The sequence below is a fragment of the Mchenga conophoros genome, linkage group LG22 (genome assembly GCF_057382185.1).
Source record: "Mchenga conophoros isolate Kocher_MC1m ecotype Shallow Benthic linkage group LG22, M_conophoros_male_GT1.1, whole genome shotgun sequence".
In the NCBI taxonomy this organism is placed as follows: domain Eukaryota; kingdom Metazoa; phylum Chordata; class Actinopteri; order Cichliformes; family Cichlidae; genus Mchenga; species Mchenga conophoros.
Genome location: NC_140546.1, coordinates 10107654 through 10121039, shown reverse-complemented (window position 1 = coordinate 10121039; position 13386 = coordinate 10107654). Strand labels below are relative to the sequence as shown.

Genomic DNA, 13386 nt, shown 5'->3' with positions numbered 1-13386 from the left:
ATTTAACTACAAGAATCCAGCAAAGACCATGTGCATCATGTGGCCCACAACACTGGTGCCAGCCTGATGTAACAACTAGTCAGTGGCACCATTTCCTGATTCATGGTGCAACAATTTCAGTGCATTTACGCGCTGGACAATTAGTCTTTACAGAGAAAGCTGTGGGAAATTATCATGTTTGTTTCTGTGTTAAAAACCAGACAAATAGTCAATGAAATGGAGAAGTAGGCAGCAGATTAATCATAAATGCTGCAGCTATGCATGAAATGAACATGCACTTGAACAGCCCTGCATTTGAGGATTATTTCTGCCATAATCAGGAATTAAGGGTTCACCATGTTTAGATATTTCTTTACAGTAATATTAAGAACATTAATATTTCCCAAATATGGTCAGATTTACTTATGAACAAACACATGTGGGCATTTGGGGCACTTTTTTGACACTTATGCATTATGTTCACATATCATCATCGGCAGTGTGAGATCTCTGAAGGATTGCTGTGCTGTCGGCACTGGTGGGTGTTGTGTTATGTGTTTCGCATGGCTACAGCAATAACTTTGCGGTGGACGGAACAGGAATAAATCTAACAGGGTCAAGAAAAGAAGCGGTTGCCTTCCTGCTTTTAGCTTACAAATAGTGCTACCCTGGTCTCATTGCAATGAAGGGACATTTCTGCAGCCCAGCCTGTAGCTGCTGGGATATAGTCACACTACATGGATATATGCTGGCGTTATTATGGGGCATCAACAAACTGTCCATGCTCTGTTAGTATGTCAAATTGTTTTTTTCAAATACTTATTTTAAAGGAGTTAATGAATATCACCTGTTGGTCATCATGGTGCATTGATATGTGTGTGAACATCAGTTTCTTTCTGTTGCTACGGACCATTAGAAGTAAAATTCATTCATTGTGAGCGCTGACACTGCATTAGACAGCTTTAAAGTTTTTAAGGAGTCAGTGCACATCACAGTGCAGCTCAGCACACCTGCTTTTTTGCCAAGTACACTGCAAATTATATATTTATTAGACGACCACTCGATGTAGTTGTAGTTTATACTGTTATTTCATCGGCACCTGTAACCCCGAAGCCATGTTTTATGTTTCTGTTACGGTAAATCCACCACTATGCGCAAGACATTTAATTAAAATGATGTTTTTAATGCTAAAATATAATTATTGTTGTCATCCAGGAATTTTCAAGTTGACTGTTTTACCAAAAAACAAGAAAAAAAAAACTGTAAAGCAGATTTTTTTTTTTTTGAATTATCATGCCAAATCTCATGTTTTTTGTTTTTATGACAGTTTGTCTTATACACCGTTTAAGCACTGGATCTCCAAATGTTTTCTTGTATTCTTGTGTGGTGTTTGCAGCTCTTTTCCTTGGTGGATTAATAACGATCACCTGATTCATTACAAACAGGAAAGCACATGTTCTGTTTAAATTCATTTAGAAAGGAAACATCTCCATAGACATCATAAGATCTTGATGCTATCTTCAACATCAAGAGGAACAAAAAGCAACGTTTCTGGTGAATGTTTTCGCCAACCTCCAGTGTGCTTGTATGCACGGTGGTCAAACCACATATTCAACTGTTGTTTTTCTTGATTATTTCATTTCTGATAAGTATTTCTGATAGCATTATTTAAAAAAACATCCTCACTTTGTCATGATTTCCCCAATACCCCAAAATGCATTTTAACACTAATCTATATAAAACACATTTATTTATTTTATGTAAAAATATAACAGTCCATTTCATTAAATAAACCTGCTTAAAATATGGAAATACCTCTAATAAAAGGTAGGGACTTGTCAAATGACCTGCTTCACCTTTTTTTTTTGTCTGCAACACAATACCACAAGAGGTCAAGTACTTTGACTCCTGCACCGAACTCCTTTTAACTGGATATCCTGTGGACCTGTGCTGCTGAAAAGCACAGCCATCTTTCTTTCACCAGCACGTATCCTTCAGAAAGCATCATTCATAACAGAAAACCTGCTGACAAGAGTTTGAGAAACCCTGGGGTAGAAAAAGTGCTGAAAGTAAAGGAGAATGTCTTCACTCTGGTTATTTTCTATTTTGAATAAAACAAAAAGTAACACTTTATTTAGTGTGGTAAGCCAGGAAACTGTTTTATAAGAGAGCAAAACGATACAAAAAAGAATACTTAAGAAAAAAAAAAAAACAGGTAGTGAAAAAGCAGAGATTTCAGTGAGTCAGTGAATGCACCACAATGTAACTTTTTTTTAGAACTTTTCTTCAACTGAGAGCAACATAAGCCTGAAATGAGGCTAAAATAATTGGGTCAAGACTGAGAATCGGCTTGTAGAAAGCAGTAAAGCAGACAGGAAAAAAATATGCTAATTTCTATAATAGCTGCTATGCACCTCTAAAGACATACAGCAGATCACCAGCAGGCTCCTGACTCTGTACCAAGTGTCTGAGAATAGGTGACACAAAGAGACAATGGGAGTGATGGTCCTGCAGTGACGACATGCTTACAAATGAACTCAGTCTGACTGAGTAAGCAGCGGTGTTCGACATATTAAGTAACTCCATTGGGAGCGCTCAGTGAAGCGAAGAGCCTTTGTCTCCACAGCCCTGGGGAACACATTCTCAGCCTATCCAAATGGGCAGGACTCCTTCAGATCCCTCTCCAGGATCATTTAAATGCCTCCGCTGCCTGGAAAACTTTTCCAAAGCGTTACCACATTTTGCCAGAATACTGCAGACAAACCACAGCTCCACACAGACACCAGCATTAGAAAAAGCTGCAACAGTCTGGTTGTTCTCTCCTCAAATTAGGGGCTTTCTGTCTCTCTAAATATAAATATATTTGTCTCTTACATGAAGTAGGCAACAATATCCATGACCTGAACAAATGTACATTCATTTAAATGCATAAATTATGAAACCGCAGCTAGAATTCCTAAACTTAACAAGGTCTTTCTTTTTCTAATTTTCTAAACTATTGATTTGAACGAGACCTACATTTAAATATCAGTGCTAAAGCTACAACTCTTTCCTTTTCCCTTGTAACACAGGATCAGCAGGTAGCATCATATGTTTCATTTTATAGATGAAATCTGAGAGAAATATTCACTTGTTATTATTTTTTCAAGTGTTAAAGCCATTTGAGTTCTGTAACATTTTCACAAGAAATCTGCCAGCCTTCTAAAATGAGTATATTTATTAGATAAATCAGGAACTACTCATCAAAAAAATATAACTAGGAACCTTTTAAAGGTTGATTTTGATACCCTTCATTTATAGGATAAGACATATTTCATTTTAATCTCAAAAGCTGTAAAATTCCTATGTTACAGAAGCCAAAACTAATAATCATAATCTGTAACAGAACTGCTTAAAAAGTAGGAATATCTAGATGCATTATATTCTATATGACAAAATATTAAACATAAGGTTAAAACTGAACAAAAGAAAAGTAATAGAGCTGATGAAAATGTGAATTTGCTTTTATATTTATTTAAAAAATCAAAATCTTCAAAATGGGGATAATAAGTGTTAAAATGACACTTTGCAGTACTGTATTTATGACGTCTGTGACACTGAAGTACAGCTGAGTGAGACACTTGAAAAGAGAAGGTGGGTGGAGCAAACTCTGATGATGTAAGCACTAATTATAAGCAAACACCGAAGCTCGCTGCAGCCAAACAAGCAGCACACAGAACACAGACTACGGCTGTAGAGCTGTGTGTGATCAGCTCCGTCTCTGCACCATCGCCGGTCCCATCTCAGGACTCACGCTTAACCATAATTCCTGCTGTTACCACGGCGATGCAGCAGCCGCTCTGCACCAGGCGTTGAGTTCTGCATCTCCCGGCGCAGACGCATTCAATGTGCCGCATGCAGCAGCACCAGCCTCCCTCAGCATCTCACACACACACACCCACCCACCCACCCAGCCAGGCTCATAAAAGACACCGCCTCACAGTGACCCCTGCTCCAACCCCTGTGGTCACGCCTGGACATCAAAGGGGAAGAAAAGCTTTTCACCTCTGTTATCCGCAGAAACGAGGCGGGAGAACAGGGGACTATAATTCCCCCATTTAACTCCCAGAAACGCTCACGACTGAACTTTTTCTTTAGCCTGCATCTATACAAATGAGGAAGTCCTGACCAGAGAAGGATTGTGGGAAAACAAGGCGGTCCTGAAAGCATATGATGGTGATGACAAGTCAGGAAGTTAAAAAAAAAGAAATTATGGAATAAAGTCAGGCGTGGTACCTTTGAGAGAGCTGATCTCATGCTGGATAGACCTTCCAGGATCCATTCTCACGGCTGCTGAGTCTCCAAACAGCAGTTTGAGCCCTGCAATGTCAGCTCAGCCCTGAAGCACCACGCTGGAGGATGTAAACGTCCCTCAGCTAACGGCAGTCTGTTTCTACCACTCTCTGCCTCCCTCCCTCTCCCTCTCTGCTCCCACAGGACTTGGCAGCTCAGTGTTTTTGTTCTCTCTCTCTCTCTCTCTCTGCCCACTTGCACACAAACCCTGTCAGCAAAGAAATTGTGAAAGAGGGAAGCACACCTCCCTCTTTTCCAGCTCCTACCCCTCCCTCTTGCTGTTCCTTCTCATCCTTGTGGTGTTTCACAGGGAGGTGCCTCAACCAGTCATCCTCCACCATCACATCACTAGCACGCAAGCAGCTGGTGTCGAGCAGGCAGTGCAGAGCATTTTTGACTCGAGTCGTGAGTGATAGGAGGGAAGAAAAAACCTTTAAATGAAGGTCAAATCCCCTGCAAACATATCTAGACTCTAAAATTAAGATAAACTTGACAAAGAGTCACTGTGTTGTTCATTTTTGCACTGAAACATTAACTATGATTCAGCATCTCCCAATAAAGTATTCCACTACTCGACTGGAAGAGTCCCTCTAATTTTCATTAAATGTACTGCAGAGGGGACCTCAGGGTGCTTTGGATGACAGAGCAGTTTTAGGAAACTGAATTTTGGAGCCTTAATAAAATGCACTCGTGCATCTTTTTAAGCACTACCATGATTCAACTCTGCAGAGGTCACAGTAATGAAGTCATTAATCAAAGCCACAAAACAAACTAAGATCACATCATTTCATCTCATGGATTAACAGCCATTCTCAGCATTCAATCTTATCATCAGATAAAGCATAAGAAAGTTCCTGTCAATGAACCAACAATCAAAGGGCTTACATTATCAGAGCCTTGACAGAAATATTTTAGAAGATGACAGCAAGGTTATGCTGACTTTGACTCAGCAGTCTCCTCAAGCCTCCAGTGACCGGCTGACATCGCTGCATTGTGCCTGAAGTCAGCAACAGCAAAAATGCTTTTTGCTTAAGCACGAATAAACCGACAGAGGATTGACGAGTGATCAGCATAACACACGGCTGTATGAAGAATCTGTGAACTTTTATAAAAGCACAGGAAACTTTCTTGCTTCAAATTCCAGTAGATGCCTGCAACTAAATAAAGAACAATTCTAGTTGTTCAAAGAGATTTTATTTGTACTCAAAAACACATAGCAGGTGATAGGACATGCATCACACCAGAGTAACTGCACTATAATCAAGTGAGACTATTCAAGCAAAGCACAAAAAGTTTATTTTTTGATTTGTAATTGCCAGACATCGATAACAGATCTACTAAATGCAACTCTGGGAGCCTAAACATGACTGCGTGGCTTTTTCTTTGAGCCTGCCCCATCTAGTGGCTGGAGTGGACGGGGGTAAGTGGAGGTGATGATACCTGCAGGGTTTGTTTGAACTTCTGGAAACTGTATTTCAAAAATATTTGAAATAAATTGTGCTCAGATGTGAGGAGTCAGACATTTGCTGAGCTGCAATAAACAGTTCTCAGAAAAACATGAAAAAGGGAACATTATGGCAAGACATTAAAAAAAAAAGATGATGAGAAAAATCTCATTTTCTGGTTCATGAGTGGAAACAGTGCTGCTCTCTACTGCTGACGTGTCAAAGCATTATGACAGTTGACAGGTAACGATTACGAGGAGAGCCGGCTTAGCTACACGTGAAACTCATGAGTCACTGAAACACAATGTGTACAAGAACCTCGTCTAAACCTGAGAGTCTCCCTTAAAGGAGAAATCTGCTTTACAATGCAATGAGTCAGCACAGACAACGTTGTGGTAATAGGCTTATAAGACCTAAGTTAGACTAATCCTTTGTAACCAGTCAGATTATGTTTACTCATAATCAAATAAGGAAGAGTAGGTTACGTCTATCAAACTCACGGGAAAGGTTCAGTCTCAGAGTCGGCTGTGTTTCCCTGCTAAGAGTTTTTTTCCCTTCCTAATTAATCGTTCAGTGGCCAGACTACTTAAAAGCACCTGTTACAAGCCAAAGGACGAGCTTTTAAGGTTCTCAGTGTTGCAGGTCTAAAAAGTTCCCCTGATCCATGACGCACAGATCTGACAGCTGCTTTCAATTAAAAAACATAAACAGCAGAAATGTTCCAAACAGCCTGCAAACCGAGCACTGACAATAAATCATCTTTAAAGAATTTTGACATCTAACAAAACAAGGTTGTTTTATGAGGTATATGAAAAACACGAGACGTGCATCAATCACTGGGGACAAATGTCTTCAAACCCTGCAGAAACAAACATCTCTGAGCTCACATGTAGACAGACGGGAATAAAAATAGCTGAATATTCCCTGGAAAAAAGAAGCTGCTGCTGCTGCTGCCGTGGATGTTTTCTCACTGAGACACTTTACAAAAGGTGTATTTTCTCTCCTAACAGAGAGCTGCTGAATTCAACAGCTGGTGTCTGACCTTAAACTGTTTCACACTGATGCTTCAGTTGTTCTAGTGTGAGAAAAAAAAAATGCCAAAGACACTACACCACTGTAGAGCACCTACATGACAAATAGTATCGTGATGTTGGCACATTTTAGCAAAGCACAGGCCACAATCATGGAGGAGGTTATGTAGGCAGGATGTAATGACCACTTCTACAATCAATACAAAAATCAATGGCTCATCACAGATCCAGTTACAACAGCAGCAAAGAGATAAGCAGGGACCCAAGAAGCAAGGGCTAATTGGGAGAACCTGGAAGAGATTAAGTCTTTAAATGATGACAGCAGATCCTACAATAATGCAGTTTGTGATAGATTAACAAACAAGACCAAACGCTCATTTTTAGATTTGTGTAATCCACAAATCAGCCCTGTTTATTACTCCCTCTAGAGTACAAGAAAACTATCACAAAAAACAAAATTCTCAACCAAATTACATTTATTTATAGTTCCATATTTTATTTTTTTTTTTTTACAATAAAAAGTCCCCAAAACAACACAAAAGTCACATGTAGCAACTCGGCTCAAAGCGCTTTACTGGTAGTGTCTTAATGTCCTTGGGGACCCAACCCCAACCAGTCGCAGCAGATGGCCCCGCCCCTCCCTGAGCCTGGTTCAGCTGGAGGTTTCTTCCTGTTAAAAGGGAGTTTTTCCTTCCCACTGTCTCCAAAGTGTTTGCTCATAGGGGGTGATATGACTGCTGGGTTTTTCTCTGTATGTATTATTCAAGTGTCTCCCTTACAAGATAAAGTACCTAGAGACGACTGTTGCTGTGATTTGGCGCAGTATAAAGACAGTGCACATCACACTAAAACATACCATTTCAGTGAGGCAGGACAAACGACTGGAGCTGGTCTTGTGTTAGAAACTGCAGTTCTTCTAGTGGCCACTTGAGGCTGGCCCAGAGAGCGAGTCAAACTCGATCACTTCCCATGCTGAAATCTTTAACTTTACATCAGTAGTATTTGACTGAAGAAAAAATAAATAAAAGAAAGACTCCTTGAATTCTACAAAGATTCCAACGTGCTGAGATGCATTTAAGTTTTTCTTAAAATCAAGACATCAAGTTTGACAGATGGATAAACAGAGGAATGAAAAAACAACCAAGTAATTTGACTAATAAACAGGCCAACTCACTCACACTGATGTTGGTCCAAACCACTCATTATTTTAATCCAGTGATGCAAACCCTGACTGCTCTTTGCTCCTCAAACAGACACGTATATGAACTTTCAGAAGTTAGACTATTAAATCACATGATGCATGCATGTGACTCTAGAACAAGCAAACCTGTTTAATCTAATGACTCAGTCACTAAAACTACGGCATTCCCCCTCGTCTTAGTGCTTTGTGAAAGTATGTTAAGAAACACGGCTTAACAACCGCGAGCTGCCTCAGATCTGCAGAACAGAGTAGAGCAAAGGACTTCACTAAGCTGGGAGGAAATTAAACCAGTGGTTACGACAAACAGCAAACACCACATGTGTGTCAAAATAAACACCCATCCCCAATTTTGGGCCTCTTTAAATGCTCATGCAACATATATACCACTTAAAGTTAAAAATAAGGCCCACCCAGTCGTAGCGTTGGTCTGTAAAGTGTTGTGAGCGCCAAACTAAACAGATGCACCTCCACACGCATATTTCCGTACAGGAATAAAAAAAAAAAAAAGCAAATCTGCTGCTAAAGGCTAGGGCTGTTCGATATAACGATATATATCGGATGACGATATAAAAACGTCTATCGTTTCATTTTACGCTATCGTTTGTTTCGTGGTGTCGCAAAATAAACTGTTTACGGCAATATTTTTTCATCGTTTTGATGGTCACTGTAGTGGTTATATTCATTTCTTAAAGTTCTCTCTTTCTCTTATATTTAATATAACCACACTACGGACGGACAAGCGCCTGTTTTTATGTGTTGTCGGTAAAACCATTGCGTGTCCGCTTGTTTATGTTCCACATAAACCTTTCACAATAAAGCTCAAGATCCTGTTGAGACTTAAACTGGATTACGTGAAAGAGCAGATTATTTACGGATGAAAAGTAAAAAAGAGCCGCCAGGTGCTAAAAAATAAACCTTAGACTCAAACGTTAGAACAAGCTTTTCCCCACAGCACGCCGTGTGATAAATACAACTTATGTCTAAAAATGTAGTTTCATGCATCGGTTAAAACACTCGACTCCAGCTACATGACGCCCAGCTGGAAACACTTCACGCAAGTCGAGCTGCCCGAGATTCACAGAATTTACAGAAAATGTTACATTTTTGTGATTTATATCGTTATCGGACGATAGATGTCTTATATCGGGATATGAGATTTTGGTCATATCGCACAGACCTACTAAAGGCTGATTTGAACAGATGTCAGACTGAGTAACATACATCATTGCAAAGACTCAAAAAAGCAAGGTTTTGTTCATGTCAGCAAAAATGGCCTCTGTGTTATCCATTTTTTTTACTTTAATGCATCATACCTACATTTTGGGGGATTTGCAGTAAGTTCCACTACCACATCAGACACTTCCACACAATCCAGCAGACGCTCCTGCTATCCCTGTTTCTTATCCACTGAACTTTTGAAGTGGGCAAAGCTTTTCCCTGAAGGAATGTTTGGTTTCCAGGTGCCTCTTAAGCTCACTTGGCATCATGCTGGCATTAGTTAACTGTCCCCAGCAAATGCAGTCGGGCTGAAGGATGATGACTTCCCGCAGCGATTTCTAAAGATTGCTTTTTCGGTGGTTTTGTGGAAGTTCAAAGATATTTTCTTGTTGTTTATTTTTTTAATGCAAGCTTCTACTTTCAGCTAGGTGAGAGTTGTAGACAGATGTGCAAGAACAAAAATGTAAGACTTTGCATTTACATCTGGATACGTCTGGTTTTACGAAACAGTCCATAGTACCAGTATCGGTCATAATCAGGCCTGTGTTATGGTGTGTTGTTAGTTGGCTGCAGGGTAACCATCTTGTTGAACCGTAAAGAGAACATTATAAACGTTAATAAAGTTTAGCGGTTGACTGGTTAAGGGCTTTATGGGCCTGGCTTTGACATGATTCTCATTTCTCACTACAGCCCGTCGAGGAATTCAGTTTACCGTACTCTGCATTACACATGAAACCTGAAAAACCAGCTTCATAAAAACTCTAACAAAAGAAGTAAAATGAAAGGAACAGGTTTATTTCTCTACATGATATGTATGTACCTTACACAGGGTGCATTAATAAAAACATCTGGTATTAAAGTGGACAATCTAGTCTCAGAAATAATTCATTTTAATTTGATTTAGTAAAGAGCTTTGGCCATGTTAAGGTTAGATATTCCCTCTTACGTAAATATTAATGTGCATGAACCTTTAAGGAACCTCACCTTGATGAGGAGCACTGGCAATAATAAGCATTTTCTGAACACCTACACACTAATGTTTTGAGATGGAAAAGGGTTAGTGTTCAAAACCAAAACTTGCACACCACCTTAGGAATTTCCTAGCTTGTGCTGGAGCCAATAACAAAGAAACATAACTCAGTGATTTGTTTTTTGATTAACTGTCAACTTTCTCCTTTTCAACTGTGACTATTTTGGGGGATTTCATTCCTGGAGTTTACTCTTAAAAACAGCACAGTCCTACACAGTAAAAACTATTGTTTCTGTGCATATTTGAGGAGTCAGAGAAAATTCAATTTCCCAGCTAAACATCATTGTGAGGTATATTAAGCCCCCTGGCTCCACACCAGTTTGAATGATATTTCTGTTTCCAAGCAGCGGTGCCAAAGCCTCCAGTGCCTTTTAATCCCAGGTGGAAGACCCGATACACCCGCTCCACCCCTCTGTGGGATGTGGCTCCTCCCACTATGGAAGTTCAGCCATTAGAAGCTGGAGTGTCACCAACATACTCTGGGCTTCAGGGTGGGGCGTGTGGAGGAGTAGGTGGTGATACCCCCACATCAGTTCCTGTCTAGGTCCATCGGTGATATTAAACTCCCTGTGCAGTTGTTGGAGTTCATCTGAACTCAAACAAACAAGCCGAGAATTCAGCAGCTAAAAATAATCTCTTCACTACTGCCACTCCCTGATTATCTCACACATAAAAAGAGCCCATTTTAACATCAACAGCTGGTGGATGTCATCCTGTTTATATCATGGCCACTTGGTGACAAATTTCCCGATATTAACGGAATTAAAAAAAAAAACATCAACATCGACTGGTTTGTGGACTCCTGTTGAGTTTGCTGTCAACATGAACTCAGCGATGGGTGAAAATGACTGAAAGTCGAGGACACGGCAAAAGCATGTAGTGAAACCCGACTGAAAGTAAAGTCATCAAAAAAATGTTTACGATTATTTTCTTTGACTTGATCAGAGGAGTCGCCCCCTACTGGTCATAAGAAAGAATGCAAGTTTAAGATTTAAAAAGTAAATACAGAAATCCTTTAAAGTTACATTAATCTTTTACATAGAGTGTGTGTGTATTTGCATAAAATCTATGCAAAACTTCACTATGTTAACATTTACATTCTAAAGCGAGACTCGTGTTGCCGGTTTTATGCCACAACCATATACCAAACCTTCAAATATTGGGCAAGTACTATTTTCAATGCATTTAACTGCATGTTACGCTTCCAGTCATTTATGCAACTATTTCGTTTTGAAACTTTTTGGTCTTCGCAGCAATAGAATTATTACATTATATCGAATTTTGGTTACACAATTTATGCGTAACAGAAGCTCCCAGGAAAGGAAAGGAAAAGAAAGCAACCACAGAGGAATCTGTGTGTGTGTGTGTTCTATGAGGCTTTGTCTAAAGTCCTTTCAGAGAGGAGAAAAGGAGCACTTTTCAGGAGGACCACAACACCAGAGGAATTCACAGAATGTGTCATGATGACATATGTTTTAAGGCTTGTTGTCTTTCAGATCTGCACTCTGAAAAAGACACATTGAGGATGTCTGTTTTCCTTTTGGGTGTCTCTGATTCACCAGAGTCAGGACACCCAGAAGTAGTTTATTTACACTGAACAACGTATCCATTGTGTGTGAATAAGATCAAGATCACTAACACGTTTTCAAACACTCATCGAGCTTTTAACTTCTGCAGTATCTTTCTCCGGGAAATTAATATGCTACTTTTTGCAGGCACTCTGTTTTAAATTCTTTCAATGTTGCAAAGCACTAGAAAATAAATAACTTGAGTAGTAACTTCTGAGATGAGCTCATTCTGTTTCACCTCTAAAAATGAGACGAGGTGAGACAGAAATCAATATAAACGTTATTGTTGAATCACCGCTCCAGACAAACTGCTCATAGCCTCGTTAGTATTAAAAAATAAAAGAAGATAGAAGTTGCAGACTTCAAGGGTCGTGGTGTGTGAAAAAAGCAGCAGCAGTGATTTTCAAACCCTGCAGAAAAACAGTGAGAATGCCAGTCAGCTCCCTACTGGCATTCCTGGCATTAGTCGGGATTACTGCAGCATGCCATAAACGGGATGTTAGCACCATTGTTCAGCGACCCAGGACAAACATCAGGCTGGGATCTCTGTGCTTCCTGATTCAAAGGTTAGACTAAGAGATGAGCAGAAGTATTCAGGTAAGGTGGGATGTGCTGCACAAATACAATGTCCTTATCAGGGAGATGAAAGAAGTAATTGTAATATTATGAATGAAGACGTACTCATACTGAGCAAGCTAGTTATATTAAAAACCTAAGAGTACATCCTGTCTCACGATCCTGGCTTTCAGTGCTGACGAGTTTTTGTTGTTCCTTCTTGTGTTTCTATTTTATCCATCTCTGCCTCTCCCTGTCTCGCCTATGCAGTAGTGCCTTTTGTCTTCCTTAGTTCTAGTTCTGGTTTTGGAAGTACATCTTATTTTATCTTCATGCTGAGAGCTTCTACATGGCGTTTTATATTAAACAGCTTGACATGAGAACTGTATCCTGTTTTTCATCTAACTATAAGCAGCAGAAAAACCAAAGTGATCTTTATTCCAAAATACAGACCTTTTCCTTTAATCAGTCAATGAAATGGATTTGTGGATACAGAACTTTGTGCTGTAGTATGCTGCAACTACAAATCATATCACGTGGTGTGGAACTATATTTTAATCTATTTTTGTAAGCACTTACAATCTTTTATAGCTTGACTGTGCAGAGCGCTCAAGACGGATAAAATAACAGTTTGTATATGACTGTATCCTGGAGACTGAAATCTCCCTGCGACCAGAATGATTTTTCCTCCAGTGACATCATCCTCTCAGACAGATTAGAAAGACATCTTTCTGTGTGTCACTGCTATCACTCAATAACCCACCGGACACACTGTACGAAACCTGTGCTTTAGAGCACTGTGGGGAAGTAAAGAGTGACATCATCCTATTCAGTGACCTGAGGTTGATGATTATTGATCGATTCTTTTCCTCTCTCTCGCTCTCTCTGGCCTTAAAACGGACAGTAAACAGTTAAAGCAGCTGTGCGGTTAGAGTGGCAAGCGAAGGGAATAACAGCTGTCCAACCTTCAGCTGTGTTGTTTGTGTTTTATCAACTAATATGTTAATTTGATCAAACATTCAGTCAG

At 39.8% G+C, this 13386-nt stretch overlaps 1 protein-coding gene across 5 annotated transcripts in view; it reads right to left on the bottom strand.

The window, feature by feature from the left end:
* The window catches only part of pleca (plectin a), a 112997-nt gene that overhangs the window by 74141 nt on the left and 25470 nt on the right, over positions 1-13386 (bottom strand). The window contains exon 1 of one of the 5 annotated variants that reach the window (XM_085261757.1): positions 4255-4387. The exons of the other annotated variants lie outside the window; for them this stretch is intronic. Within the exon in view, the coding sequence (XP_085117883.1) occupies positions 4255-4300 (46 nt within the window). The 5' untranslated portion in view covers positions 4301-4387. Of the gene's footprint in view, positions 1-4254; positions 4388-13386 lie in introns of those variants that run through there. 5 annotated transcript variants of the gene reach the window in all.